Source organism: Oryzias melastigma, linkage group LG14 (assembly GCF_002922805.2).
Source record: "Oryzias melastigma strain HK-1 linkage group LG14, ASM292280v2, whole genome shotgun sequence".
Classification (NCBI taxonomy): Eukaryota; Metazoa; Chordata; class Actinopteri; order Beloniformes; family Adrianichthyidae; genus Oryzias; species Oryzias melastigma.
The window spans coordinates 26,019,247-26,034,845 of NC_050525.1; the positions used below are offsets into that span (position 1 = coordinate 26,019,247).

At 40.4% G+C, this 15,599-nt stretch overlaps 1 protein-coding gene across 6 annotated transcripts in view; it reads left to right on the top strand.

Annotated features, from left to right (window-relative positions):
• Positions 1-15,599, top strand: part of LOC112142621 (cell adhesion molecule 1) — a 565,507-nt gene that overhangs the window by 466,529 nt on the left and 83,379 nt on the right. For all 6 annotated transcript variants that reach the window (XM_024266107.2, XM_024266110.2, XM_024266109.2 and 3 more), the window contains exon 5: positions 2,997-3,155. In XM_024266107.2, the coding sequence (XP_024121875.1) occupies positions 2,997-3,155 (159 nt within the window). The remainder of the gene's footprint in view (positions 1-2,996; positions 3,156-15,599) is intronic.

Here is a 15,599-nt window from a genome sequence, read left to right on the forward strand (position 1 = left end):
GGGAGCAGTGGTCACAGGAGCATAGGAATGGTTTCACGAGCGCGGAGAAGAGGTTTAATTAGCGTGGAGAAGAGGTTTCATGGGGAAGGAGAAGAGGTTTTGCGAGTCCGTAGAAAAGGTTTCGCCAGGGCGAAGAAGAGGCTTCGCCAGGGCGGAGAAGAGGTTTAACTATAGCGGAGCAGAGGTTTCGCCAGCGCGGAAAAGGGGTTTCGCCAGCGCGGAGAATGGGTTTTGCCAGCGCGGAGAATGGGTTTAACTATAGCGGAGAAGAGGTTTAACTATAGCGGAGAAGAGGTTTCGCCAGCGCGGACAAGGGGTTTCGCCAGCGCGGAGAAGAGGTTTCGCCAGCGCGGAGAAGGAGTTTCGCCAGCGCAGAGAAGAGGTTTCGCCTGGGCGGAGAAGGAGTTTCGCCAGCGCGGAGAAGAGGTTTAACTTTAGCGGAGAGGAAGCTTAACTATAGCGAAGAGGAGGTTTAACTATAGCGGAGAAGAGGTTTCGCCAGCGCAGAGAAGAGGAGGCACTATAGCAGAGAAGAGGAGGCTCTATAGCGGAGAAGAAGTTTCACTATAGCGGAGAAGAGGTTTCGCTATAGCGGAGAAGAAGTTTCACTATAGCAGAGAAGAGGTTTCGCTAGCTCGGAGAAGAGGTTTCACTATAACGGAGAAGAGGTTTCACTATAGCGGAGAAGAGGTTTCACTATAGCGGAGAAGAGGTTTCGTGACGGAAGAGGTTTTGCCAGGGTGGAGAAGACGTTTCGGCAGCACGAAGATTACGTGCGCAGAGTTTGATATATGCTCATGGAGGACTTTTGGCAGAAATTTAACGCCATTCTAAACATCAAGACTTTCCTTTAGTATCATGAAGCATTTTATGCTTTGATTGGAACAGACGTCTTTAGGTTCCTGTTGCAGTTGATTGCATGCGTTTGAAGCCTCTAGTGGGATTTATTCATGAAAACCTGTTCTTTTACACCGGCCACATTGCATGTTTGCTTTCCCAGCATCCAGAAAGACAGCTGTCACCATAGCAATGGAGCCACCTCAGTGGCTGAGCTGCAGTGGAGGCGCGATTAGAAAACGCATGCTGCTGAAATATGAACTGATGGGTCCAAAAGCCTCCATTTGCACAGACCCCCCCATATCTGTGCCAGCATTTCTTTTGTCAGACTCTTTCACCTTTTTCAAGTACTTGTTTTATTGATGCTACACTAATGCACTCCTGCAAATGACTGAGAGGAAGCAGGACAAAAGGATAAGAGAAAGTGAATAATCAATCATGCTTTGTGGCTGTGATTTGCGGCACTTCCTGCATGCTTTTTTCCTTAGGCCATTCTCCTCAGTGTGCCTGAGAATGTATTGTCCGAGTGACATTAAGGAGCAGCCACAAAGAGGGGGCGGACTCCTCGTGAGCATCCCACTTGGCAATGCCAAGCAAGAAGTGGCCACATAGTAAATCTGGCTTCGTAAAGCTTAATGAGTGATTCACAGTCTCACAGTAGTACCAGAAGACAAGCGTCTTTTTTTTTTTGCTGATTCACTTTATCTGAGCATCATCAAGGACACTTCACTTCTGCCATAAATGTGCATAAATCCAACAGCAGTTTCTTTTGTCTGGCCGCAGTGTTTCCAGAGGCAGCCTTGAGTACCAAGGTTTCATCCTCTTATGTCATTTAAGTTCAACTTTGTGGTCTGGCAACTGTACATACTGAAAGCACACCTATTACGAGTATTACTTTGCAAAATGTGGAGTCCACTCTTTCAAATGCACTAAAAATGACCCTTAGTAGTTTTAAAACAAACCAGATTTCTAAACCCTTAAAGATTTTTTATCTCTCGTCAGACTTAGAATGGCTGATTACAGTCGTGTAATTTTCTGGTGATGCTTCATTAGGTTAGTTTAAACAACAAAGCAGAATGGTTTTCCATTAAAGCTCAATTTAGGGAGCAATTAAAACGTTCAACCAGACTAACAAAGTCATTTCTGTTGTTTTTGTGTCATGGAAAAAGTCGGGGGGTCTTCACAAACACCTCTTATTCTTCCAGTTTCTCACTGACCAAACAGGTTGTCGGCAGCAGATAGACTAAGTAGGATAGTGCCCTTCAGGGTCAGGACACCAAATGATTGAAAGGATTAGCATTCAAACCAAAAAAAAGCATGTCAGTAATGTTTGACGATAGTTGAAAACATGAAAAAGCTGAGTTTTAGAAACGTGTAGCGTTTAGAAACCACAAACCAGCCTAATTTCTACTGCGGCAGTGTCTAAATCCAGGTCTTGAGGGATGGTGTCCTACATGTTTTCCAACCAACCTGCCATTGAAACTTCTTATTGGCTGAACACTCCTGATCCAGGTAATCAATGCCAGGCAAGGCAGAATTTCTGGAAAACCAGCTGGAGGCCGGCCCTCAAGGCCTGGATTTGGACACCCCGGTTCTACTGTATATATTTTGACGCGTTTACGCCACCGTAAATAAAGTGCCTACCCATCTTGCCTAAGGACACTTAGACACATGGGCGGGCAAGGCACGATAACTAACCCACAATCTTCTGATCTGAGGTTGACCGCACCACGTCTGAGACTTCCTTCTGTCTTGAGTATTTACAAAAAAAAATGTTTCAATGCTTTATAATAAGATTCCCTAATAATTTAGTCATACGAAATAAAAAAGCCTTAGTAATGTCTTTATAAGCTTTGATAAAACATTTATAGATGTATTACTAATGCTATAAGGCATTAGTAATACCAGTACCATAATTTTGTATATCTGGGTTTTTCCTTTTTGAAAAAACTTTTATTTTGAAAAATAACCAGATTCTCTCAGCTACACGTGTGATACTGGTCCACAGGCCCAAAAACGTTGGGGAACTCTGCTTTAGAGAAGACTCTACTTTCAGAAACCTGAAGTAACTGGACAAAATACCTGGAAAGTCTTCCCTCGAATGAAATGTTTAAAAAAAAAAAAACTGTTTACATGTGTGTTTGCTTCATTTCCTTTAGGCAAACCCAAAGTTGAACTGACCTACGACAAGATGTACACAGTAACCAGCCGGCTGTCATTCACCGTCAACAAAGAGGATGATGGGATGCCTGTGATTTGCATCGTGGATCACCCTGCAGTCAAGGACTTCCGAGCACAGAAGTACTTGGAGGTGCAGTGTAAGTACTATTTCTCAGAACTATTGTTCTGTTGCTGACTGTGTTTGTCAAAGTAACACAATTCTGCTTTTCATACTTGGGTCACAGTGTCATTAAAGTTCATGGTGTTGTAGACGTGGGCAAATGTTGAAACTGCACATGAATATTTATGACTCATGAAGGCGTTTTCTTCCTATGCGCATGGAAATCACTTTTCTTATGCAAGCTTTCTGTGATTGTGTGGAACATGGTAAATAAGGTGTAAAACTGACTGCAATTGGCTTTTTACCTATAAAGATTTTATGAGTCCTCGAGGAAGTGTTGTAAACTCTGAAGAAACGGCTGTTTTTGCAGAACTTGGATTCAGTCTGTCAAACAGGGAAGAGAGCATGCTCAGTTTAACAACTCAATGAATTCAGGTTTTCTTCTACCCAGTTGACTGAGTTGGGCTTTGTGGCATCATGGCACAATATTTGGACACCAGTGAATGGTATTCAAGAGGTACATACTTGTACCAACCCAACCACTTTGTATTTCTGTTGTAAGTGGGATTCTCTATCTCTTCATTCAGACATGTTGAGGAATGGTGGTTTTAGACCCATCTTTATGTCCAAAGAAAACAAAGAACTTCCCCAAAAGTGTGAGTTTAAGGGAAAAGGTTAGGATTAGTTCTTAACATTTACAGACAGGTGATCAGGGGTCATATTTGTAGACCTTTTCAACACCAATGAAAAGTAGTATTTAACTGATATTTGGTTATATCTGGCCTCTTGACCTACGTTCAGCTTTTGGGAAATAAAGTTTAGACGAGTCAATGAAGAGTTTTGGGTACTTTAATGTCTTTGAGGTTCATTAAGAAAGTTAAGACAGAATAAAGGACTTTAACCCTTTAATATTGGAGCCATCAGCAGCAAAGAAATATGATAAAGTTATTGGAACTATAGTTTTCCAATGGATTCGGAGGCCATTGGAAACATGTCAGAATCAGTCGGATTGCATTGATTGTGTAAACACTTCACTACTGTAAAGTGTTGGAAACTTCAAGAGCCTTGAAATTGCGTTAATTGCATGAACGATTGAAGAGTTACGGTAGTTGAAGGAATGTCAACACCATAGGTAAAGCTGCCAGTGTTAACCCTTGAGCTATCCTAAGCATGTTTACATTAAAAGTGAGGTCTTCTAGACCCCACAAGACAACATGCTGAATTTTTTTTGTCCAAAGATTTTTTATCTTCACTGGTGTCCATGGCAGACTTAAAATCCTGTCCACCTTTGTTCATCTTTGTCATGGGATTAATGTAAGGGTGGGGTCATCTGGACCCATAAGATAGCACAAGGGTTAAAGGGTCATGGGTTAGCACCACTGGTCTACACAAGACAATGTTTATGGATGACTTTGATGAGAAGACACAGGATGAGCAAATCTTTGGATATTTGGAAGAGTGAACCAAAGCATCAAAAATACAGAAGCTACGTACAAACCTGGAATGTGGGGCATGTTCAAGAACGTGCTTTTAGCATATGGTGTTCACACTGGACTGTTGCTACTGTAGCCGGGGGCAGCACATGTGCTCACAGTTGGAAGAGGCTTGTGGCAGCGGTACAAATCTGGTGAATCTTGCTCTTGGCTTTTTCTTTCCAATATATTAAAAAAGTTGTTATCTATTTCTGGCCAAGCACAAAATGTGATTATTAGTTTATTCTCTACGATAAATTTTCAAACAGTTGGCACTTCTGTGTTTTGAAAAAGACACTACCCGAAGGTCGCTACCAAATCCAAGCCCCTGATCGATCGAAGTTCAGCTGGTTACACTTTTGACTCACGTGCAATGGATGCATATTTTGTACGTACAGCCCAAAAAATGACTTTAAAAAATGTCTTTGTGGACATAAGAGTTTTGAAGGTGGAAGCCAGAATCGTGCATGTTTACATAGACTTCTCATTGGGAGTGGTCGCTAGAACGCGCGTTTCAGAGCCTGGTGTGAACGTACGATCGGATTGTGGCTGGGACTTAATCAATAAGCACATAAAGGGCCATGCCATGAAAAATCCACTTTTTTAGTTTTTAAGGTTATTAAACTGTTCATTCTTCACTATAAACAACCCCAAAGCGGTATTTTGATCTGGTCACGCATTTCTGAGTAATCCTATTAAAAACTACACTCTTAGTACCAGCCCCTCCCATATCCACGAAAACGAGCGAGTCCTCACGTGCTGATGTCACAAGTTGAGACTGCCCCTCCAGGAAGAGTCTGCTCCGCCCCCAGGATAACTCAAACACTTTCTCTGCATAGCAGCTCGGGGTTGCGGTGTTCAGCTAGCTTTGTGCGTTTCAAAGGCATTATATGATCAATTATGTGGACATAGTTTACTCAGAAAAACGTCAGAAAATCATGGTATGGTTTTATGGAGCTTTCAAACTATAAAAAGACAAAAATGAAGGACACATTAGCTTTCTTCATTGTATTGGTCAGCTAAAGTTCGTCTGAATTAACGTGTTGTCCAACGAAACAGTTCTAAAACAGAAGTGGAATTTCACAGCATTTGATCAGTTCCAGTAGATTCTTCCATGTTGTTCCCCCCAGTTGGGAATCTCGCTAAGAAAATAGGTTTAATCGAGCAGATTCCATGTGTGAATGAGGACGCTTTTTTTTCTTTTTTTCTATTTTCTGAGAACAACTGGGGCAGAAGCTGTAGAGTAGAAGGAGCATCTCTTAAATGGAGGGGAAATCATTTGCCAGCTGGAGGCGGCAGCCCAGTAAACAAAGTTTGGATCAGTCGGAGTAATTAACCTTTATTGCTTCTTTAAATGCAGATGAGATAATGATGCCGCAGAGAATGAAAAACAAAAAAAAAAAAACACGGTTTACCTGTACAGCCTTTGATGCTGAGCAGATGCCCCGACTTTGTTCATCAGTTTAAGGCTGCATTGCTTAGCATAAAGACCGCCCTGCTGCGTTCACAGCAGCACGGTCAAGGTAAGCAAACGCAGCACAGCTTCAGCGGAGCAGAGGATCCGCCGTATTAGCCAGCTGTTGTCATCTCAGCACTCAGCGTGGATCAAGTCCACCTTTTGTTCTGCTGTAAGGAGTCTTGACGAGTTTTCACCTGCTTGATGCTCTTCATGAATCCTCAGCATCAATAACATGTTGATACATTTCTGGATATATATTTCCTCTGTGCTTCATGTGTCTCTGTGGGTTTGAATTTTGGTTTGGAATGAAGGGGCAGTCATGGCCAAGAGGCTGCAGACGCGGCTTTGCGGCTGGAGGGTCGCCAGTTCGATTTCGTGATAATCAACCCTCTTTCCAGAATGGTTGGGTGGGCTTCCTATCCAACCATTCATGACATCTCAAGTGCACTTTAACAGGACGGCTCACCACCACCTGCCCCCTGTCTGGAGCAGCTCACTGCTGGACCCCCTGGGATGGGTCAAATGCATTTTCCCTCATGGATGAACGGAAAAAGAATCAAAAAGGAGAAAGGATGAGGTTACTGACATGAAAACACAAGAATTAATGTTTTATTTTGGTTGGAGACTGCAAATAAATCCCATTTCTGGAAGGTTAAAATTCCTCTTTAATTGTTTAACATTAGAACTTGAGCTACAGTGTTCTTTGAATTACAGGTGTTGTGTCAAGGTACGCTCCCCCTGCCAGAATGTGTGTCCCCGGTCTCAGGCATCATTAATTTATCTCTTTACAGTCATATTTTGTCCCAAAAAAGCTAAGAAGAACGTCGTTGATTACAACAGACTTTATTCATAGTCATTTTTGAGTAATTTTTTTTTTACGACATATTCTATATAAAACAGATTCTGTCAGAACGCTGCTAGAATCTGTGCTCCCCAATAATTTGCAGCAGAACTATTTAATAATTCTGTTGTGACATGCTTCACAAAGTCGCTTTCATAAATGACATTTCTTATTCTAAATCACTCAAACACAAGTTGCCCCCCCCCCCCCTTTTTTTAACAGAAGAAGCTGTCATTTTACGTAGAATATGTGGGGAAAAATGACCATAAACTCCTAGAATAAAGTATATCGTAGCTATCCACCTTCTTTTTACGCTTTTTGGGACAAAATATGAGTGTTATTAAGCAAATCAACGATGTCTGAGGGTGGGACACACATTCTAGCAGGGGGAACGTACCTTGGCACAACAACAGAACTCTTTGTCCAGTAATGCATTTAACAAAATTCCAACATATTCTGAGATAGAAGCAGCTTTGTTCTGAACAATCAATGTAAATTTGTCCTGACCCAGAACAAGCGTCATCAGCATCTATTGAAATTACATCAACTGCGTAAACAGAGTTTGTTTAAAGTTCAGGCAGGACACATTTGAAAGATATACGGTTTTCAGCATCTAAAATGAAAGCTTTTTGACTGATCACCGCTAGCTCCGTGGAGAAATTGGGTTTTGGTGTTAGTCAGGGGCAGAGCAGGCTTTTCCTGAAAGGGGCGGTTTCACTCTGTGTGAAGATTTTTGGAGCCAACAGGTGTGTTTGTAAAATGTGAGCGTGTGTGTGTGAACAGGCTCTGTAAGTGGATCCATCAGAAAGAGGCAGAGAAAGGAGCTTGTAGCCCACTCTGCATATTTTGTGTCACAAATATGCTGTTTTTTAAATAAGACATTGTTTCATCTGGTGCTGATTCGCAACACTTTGAATAAAGAAATACTCAAAATGCAAATTTGATCTTAATTTTCTTCATATAAGTCCTGCATCATTCAAAATGTGCCACAAGAACATGTTAAAAAACATGATTTTAATCAAGTGGGTCTTAAAAGTTTGAGGAAATTTCTAACATGTTGGCAGAAATGATCTTAGTTTGATCAAAACCAAAAAAAAAAAATCATATTTAAATACTAAATTTAAAATATATTTTATTGTAGTTTGTCCATCATAAAAACTCCATCAAAATGTAACTGTGTTCTGAAATCATGTTAGGATTGTGGTTTAAAAACTCCAAACTTTTATGTAAAATGTAAAAAATTAATCAACAAATTCAGATTTATTAGAATGACAATCCGTTTCATTTTTTCTGAGCCGTCCTCCCACCTGTGGATTCTGCACAAAAGCAGAACGAAATGGCGAAAACTATATTTGAAGGAAATAAATGTAGCAGAGGAAAGCCTGTTTTCTGGTCCAACATCAGCCTGTCCGGCCAACTTAAAGGAAACGCTCTGAATTCAGGCGCCACACAGGCAGAGACTTCCAGAATGAGAACCAGGGAGATGTTTGCTTATGCTCTGAGGACTTTTATTTTTTAAATGTCACGTTTGTTTCCTGTTTGCCTACATTTTTTTCATTTGGTCCAAGACAGGAAAAAGGGTTTCAGATTTGAAAAAAAAAGTTGAGGTTTCAGAAATATATCAAGGATCTTTCTAGTGACGGCTCTTTTCCTGGATTTCAAATTTAGCTCAGGGGCAAATTTAGCTCCAATGACTTTAATTTCCACTTCATCAAGTGCTCCGGTCGAGTCCAGCAGCTGTCGTGACATCCTTTTGAGCTTAGCGCCCTCGTACGGCACCGAGCGCTAAAAGCTTTACTTTGAAATTGGATTTTCTGTTGTAATGATTTCTATTAAATGTCATCTTGAGAGCCTCACAGATTCAGACGGGCTTGTCAGTTACGCGGTCAGGAGCTTTTGGGACGTTACTCCAAACGTTTACATTCCGGGGTTGAACTCCCAGCATGCAACCAAAGTGGCTTTCAATCCGCTTGAAGCCGGCCCCTTTGTTGAGCTTAATGCCTCACAAAACATAAAGCAAAACTTCGTGACAGCACCTGCGGAGGGTTCACCACGAGCCGCTAACCGTTCATGACCTCTCAAATGTCAGATTAAAAAAAGAACATTTTAGAAAGCCAGATCAGTTCTGGAACAGCATTTAGGTGACAGATAAAACAGAATTAACTTTAATAGAATAAAGAAGGGATGGACGAGGCTCGAAATGGTTTTAACCCCAGGCATACATTGTGTGTAAGATACATGTAGGTGCTGTGACAGCTCGGGAGGGCATGGCTTTAAGGGGGCGGGGTCACTCGTTTAGGTTAGAAAATGAAGATGACAAGAAATACGTTGAAATGACACAAAACAGAAGTTTGTGCAGGACATCGGCAAATATTCCAGATTAGCTAAAGAGTGATAGACGGTACGACAGAGTCTGGGGTGCAGGTAGAATATAGGGGGGTTTGGGCTGAGAGTTTGTGAAAAACATATGTTTACATGTAATTTTTTAATAAGCTATTCCCATTTTTATCATTAGAACACCAGTGGAGTCAAAAATAACCATCATAAAATGTTTGTATTGATTAGATTTTCACTTCATGGAATCGGTGACGTCATATTTGCTGTAAAAAAAAAAGTAGTGAGTACGGTGTCCCAGTTGCTTTTAAAATCCAGGGCACTATAAAGCTCTGCATTATATAGTTTTTTAGGGATTAGGGTGGGAATTTGCTGACACTCTCTCCCGCTAGTTTATAGCACCTCACAAGCCAAAACTAACATTAGCTTAGCAAAAAAAAAACAGCAAGCTTTTCTGCTGTACAGTTTTGAGCCAGACAAGACAAGAAAAATGAAGACGTTGATGGATATATTCGTCTGTGAGTGAAGGGTTAAAAATTGTAGCAGAGCAGGGAAACTTTGGCCCCGCCCATGGCAGTTGTGACGTCACGAACACAAGCTTTTTTAAACCGCAGATGTTCATCTGCTCCTGATCCAACAGTATTTAAATAAAGAAATACTCAGAAATGCAGTTTTAATCTGAAATGATTTTATATATGCCATCCATTATGAGAAAAATGCTACAAAAACAGAATTTTCATTGGTTTGGGCTTTCTGTAATCGTATCAAATCAATTTTTTTTATATCCATTTGAAATGTCTAAAGTTTTTTTGTTGAAAGCTCTTCCTAGCCTCTACATTTACCGCATTTATATTTTTTGGTTATATTTTTTTGTAATTTATTAAATCATTTGGGGGGAGGAAGGTCACAGCATTTAAAGGGGCATGACCCCCCTCTGCCCATGCCTGTATCTGGCCCTGCTCCATGCCTGTTTGCTGCATTACAGCATGATGGCTGAAGCCTCGGCGTGAGGCGGTGTGAGGCGCAGTGCCGGTGGTCCATGTGAGCTCCCTGTTATCAGAGGCCAGCAAAATGTCATGCTGCCTCTGTAGATCCACTGATCTCTTCCTCTAGCGCTCACAGGGAAAGGTCAGATAGCTAAAGAGTAAATTTTATTTTTAACTAGAATGCTAGAACATGCCGCAGGCCAAAGATATGAAGTTTCAGAGGCAAAAAACCAATGAATGTTTTGATTTTGTGTTCAGTAATGGAAGCAGAAGCTGGGCAGTTTTTGCAGGGGTCAGCTGGCAGGGCGGAAAAACGACCCCACGTCAGCGGGGGGGGTTCTGGAGTCGCTGCGTGATCTGGTTGTCTCTGTTGATGAAACAGGATGTTGATAACCTGTAGAAAGCATGTCGGCTCACGACTGGATGCAGGTTCCTTTTTAGAGAAGGTAGTGTTCAAACTAGCTGCAAATCTCTGAGCTGAACTGCGTTTTATCAGCATTTCCATTGATGTCTGAGATTTTTCACCTTCAATAGGATTATTAGTCTCTGTTGAAGCGAGGGCAGCTTGTTTTAGCCTGGCTTGTTCCTGGATTTTCACCAGGGTTATCCGTTATCACTTTATATGTTTGAGAATTCCAGGGATAGGGAACTCCAAGTCTCGAAGGTCACAGTCTCTACATGATTTCCAGATATCGCCCTACTCAAGATTGATTACCTGGTTCAGGTGTGTCCAGCCAATTAGAATTTACCAGAGCAGATATGTTGGAAAACATGCAGGTATGCAGCCCTCGAGGCCTGGAGTTGTCTATCCCTGAACTGTCATCTTTGGCCCAACTTGAATAGGACTCTCCAAAGGAGGATTGGAACAAAATGTTAAGTCTATTAGATTAGAATATAAACCTTTGAGCAGCAGGACTCTGATCTCAGGTTAAGCTTTAGTCACAACAGGTGGATATGGGTAAAAATGGGCAAGCCTGCACGAGGTATACATGTCATAGAGCGCTCAGTGTACCGGTAGAAAAAAAAGTTCATGCCCATTTTTTCCTACAGGCATTCTCCAGGCGATAGAGCATAGCAAACAACCCCTTAAGGTGCAGCCGCTTCTCTCTACGACCCTCCACGGACCTGGACAACCTAAAACCCTCTGTACGGATTACTAAGGCTTTAGAGATGGGTTTTGGGATCTAAGGATTGATTCAAAGAGGCGTTCACACCAGAGTTTTTCTATTCCATCTCTCTTGAAGGTCCTTAATGCTACAATTATACCTGGTAAGTGTAAAAATAATTGATTGTGTTGACAAAAACAAAACAAGGGACGAAGTCTGAAGGGACGAGGGCTGAGTTTGATCATGGTTGAGTAGTTGAGAAGCTTTGTAAGAACTTTCTGTATCATGAGGTTGGATACAAGCAAGCCTCGCCACAATAAAGGCTTAGGCCAGGTGTTTAAACTTGAGCTGGTTGCCTTTTTTTCCTTGGTTACAATGGATTTTTAAAACAGTTGGTACTTCCATGTATTAAAAAGAACGCTACCTTATACGTCTCTACCAAATCCAAGTCCCTGATTGGTAAAAATTCAATTGGTTTCACTTCTGACGTTTAATGTCTGCACATTTTTGTACAAATGCCCAAAACAGACTTAAAAACTCGCCGTGACCCATGGACACGAGAGTTTTGATCATGGAACCTCGAAACGTGTGTTTACACTCATTGAAAGTGATCACTTGAACGGGCATTTCTGAGCCCAACGTTAACTTAGCATAAAGCTAGTCTGAACTCTTGTCAAATCCAAATAATACTCTAGTTATAGCTTTACTGAGATGAGCAGCAGATTACATAGAGTAATTTTATATTTAGTTCCCCAGACTGAGCATGCAAAGTGTTGCTGCAACAAACGATTATTTTAATAGTCGACTAATCGACGATTATTTTTTCAGATTAGTTGACTAATCGGGTCATACACAAAGTGAATGACTAAAAACCAGATTACCTGTGTTAATGCTAGATTGAATGCTGTAAGATGAATTTGGCCGCTGAAGATGCTGAAACTGATGGCTAAAATCGCTGAAGCTGAAAGCCAGCTAAAAAATTACTTAAATGCCAAATTTTCCTAGAACACAAAAAAGCCTAAGTCAGTCAAAACAGCTAGCTTGCTGCTGAAACATTAGCTAAACTTCAAAATGGCCTAAACAAAAAAAAAAGAAAAAAAACAAAATTAGGCAAAATAGCTAGCATATAGCTAAAATATTAGCTAAACTCCAAATTAGCCTAAAAACCAAAAAAAAAAAAGCCTAAATTAGCTAAAACCGCTAGCATGTAGCTAAAATATTAGCTAAACTCAAAAATAGTATAAAAACCGTAATAAATGCCAAAATGGTCCAAAAAGCTAGAATAATGCAAATATAACTTTCAACTTTACTACACCCTGACTCCATATAATATAAAGTAACGACTATTCGACTATGAAATTAGACTTTGAGTATTTAAATAGTTGATTAGTCATCGATTAGTCAACTAATTGCGGCAGCCCTGGATAACTGCTTTGAAAAATCTACTTTTAAATGTATGAAAATTAAGTTACTTTGGACACTGACTGCTCCAGAGTCGGCCAGTTTCATTATGATGAAGAGTTTATGCTGCCTCCAACAATATATGGTTATTTTCCTAACATTTTGACTCCAATATTAAAAATCTTGGAAATAATGAACTTTATGAATCATTGGTGGCATAAAATGCATTGTTTGGGGTTAAATAGTCATTAAATAGACGTCTGATTATTTTGTGTGTGAATGTAAAGTAGGGCTTTTTCTTTGTGTGTTTTCCCCTTAAGGTTGGTTGTCTGTTTCTGAGGAGAGGCACACAATAAAGCAGCTAATTCAGTTAGCATAATGATAACGGCCATACGGTGGACGCTCCTTCATTTCCACTCAAGAGCTTTTATCTGAATCTGGCGGTGCGGCGTCCTCTTTTTTTAATCTATTTTTTCATCATGCAGAAACCCAAAAGCTTCTCCATAACTACTTGAGGCTATCACAACAACCTACAGACGCCTGCTGCCCTTCACGTTTATAGCTCTGAGATGACAAGGTCAGTTGCAACAAGCACTGAAAAAGTTGCAGGATGCCACGTAGTGCCTGGAATGGAAATAAAGCCAAAGGGCTGCGGTCTAAAACCGTGCATGCCCACTGAGCAGAGGACCTGGCGCTTGGCCCGTCTGCTGTCCATCAAGCGAACGGAAAGCCAGCCTCTGACAGGGTGTGATTTAGACAGATGGACGAGCAGACACGTGTTGTTTATTACAGAGAAGGTCGAACAGCAGTGTGCAACTTTACTGCCGTCTTTGAAGCCGTAACTCAGGCTGGATTCTGCCGTCTGCAGGCTGATTAAAAATGCAACCACCAAATAGTACATTTAGGCCATAAAACTGGGTAGAGAACAAGAACATTTTACATCACTATCGGAAACTGTAATTATACTTTTCTATAATAACTCTTGAGAGAAATGCCGCAGATCTTTTGTTTCTTTGGGTTCTTAGAAGGTAAAATCTGAAACATTAAATAATACACGTTTTTAATTTAATTCTTTAATAAAATATTGAACTTTTTTTGTCTTAAACCCATATTTATATGCCTAAAAATGTTAATACTAAATGTTTATTTGAATATATCCATTAAACATTGACAAAAGCATAATACTGTGATCTTATTAAATTCCCGCTCAAATCTTTCAATAATAAATATATGTCGTTTCTAGCTAAAATTAAAAAATGTCATTTGGTTTGAGCAGTAAGTCATTTGAAAGCTAAAGATGCTAGTGCTGGTAGCTGAAGATGCTGAAATTGATAGCTAAAATCACTGAAGCTGAAAGCGAGCTAAAACATTACTAAAGTGCCAAATTAACCAAAAAAACTGAAAAAAGTCTAAGTCAGTTAAAAACGGGGCGCTTGCTGCTCAAACTTCAAAATGGCCTAGAAAACAAATGGCCTAAATCAGCCAAAATTGCTAACATGTAGCTGAAATATTAGCCTAACTCAGAATTAGCCTAAAAAACTGAAAAAAAAAATACAAAATTAGCCAGAATAGCTAACATGCAGCTGAATTATTAGCTAAACTCCAAAATAGTCAAAATAGTCCAAAAAGCTAGCAGAATGCCATCATAACTTTCAACTTTACTACTCTCTGACTCCATATAGTAATACAAAGTAACGAATAATCGACTAGTCATCGACTATTTTAATAGTCGACTAACCGTGGCAGTCCTAATGCAAATGATTAACTGATTTTAAAAATCTACTTTTAAATGTATGAAAATTCAGTCACTTTGGACACAATAATGGATCCGTTCCAGAGTCGGCCAGTTCCATTGTGATGAAGAGTTTATACTGCCTCAAATGATTTAGTTTGAGCAGTAAGTCATTAGAAAGTTGTGGGCGGGACCATTGGCACAGAGTAATCCCGCCCCCTTACCTTCCCCTACCCTACCCTCTGCAGCGCTCCGAGCAGGGAACTTGTAGTTAATTTTCTACGCCACAAAAGTAATTTTTTCAAACTGAATTTTTATCATCTGCTCCTGATTTACAACAATTTAAACACTGCCTTTAGTAACTTGGACGTTCTTCTAAAGATTTACATTTATCCTTTTGAAACTGACTGCCCAGCAGCTGTTACGTCTGCACAATAAAACTAAAATAAACTTCAACTTATTTTAATGTGCTGTGATTGAGATTTCATAGAATGAAAGTTGAAATATTGACATTATTTGACATTTTAGGACGAAAGCGATCTTTTATTGTTAGAAAAAAGGTGGAAAATGAACATCAATCAGACAACTACATCGCCGAGTGGAAGTAACCGATTAAAAATGTCATTTTGGGATGGGGAGGAACAGGATTTTTCTAGAACGAGCACCAGCACTGAGTCCTGACCCTTCCATTGCTGGAGGAGGAGGCAGAGATGCTGTGAACACAGAAGCCACACAGACAGACAGATGTACAGCCACAATCTGCATAACAACAAAAGGTCAAAGCACGGAGGTGTGAGGGCTGTGATGTCCCTTTATGTCTTCGACTGTTTGAATATGAGGCACAAAGATCATTTAACATGTAAATTAGTTTGTTTAAAGTGTTTGTTCTTGTTGTTTTTTTATGAAATTACACCTAAAACTTCCTTTATGTAGTAAAATAGTTCATCTTTGCTCAACAATCCATGTTCAAACCAGTTCTTTTTAATTCGCTGTCTTTGCACCTCCACCAGGAAATTGTTTGCTCCTTTTTCACCCTCTCCTTGTGCCATTCTGACACGTTCAGGATCCGCCTTAAATGCGGGAGCAGATTCCTCACCAGAATGTGTTTTGGCACATGCCACCGCACCAAGTTTAAACCCTAAATGAAATA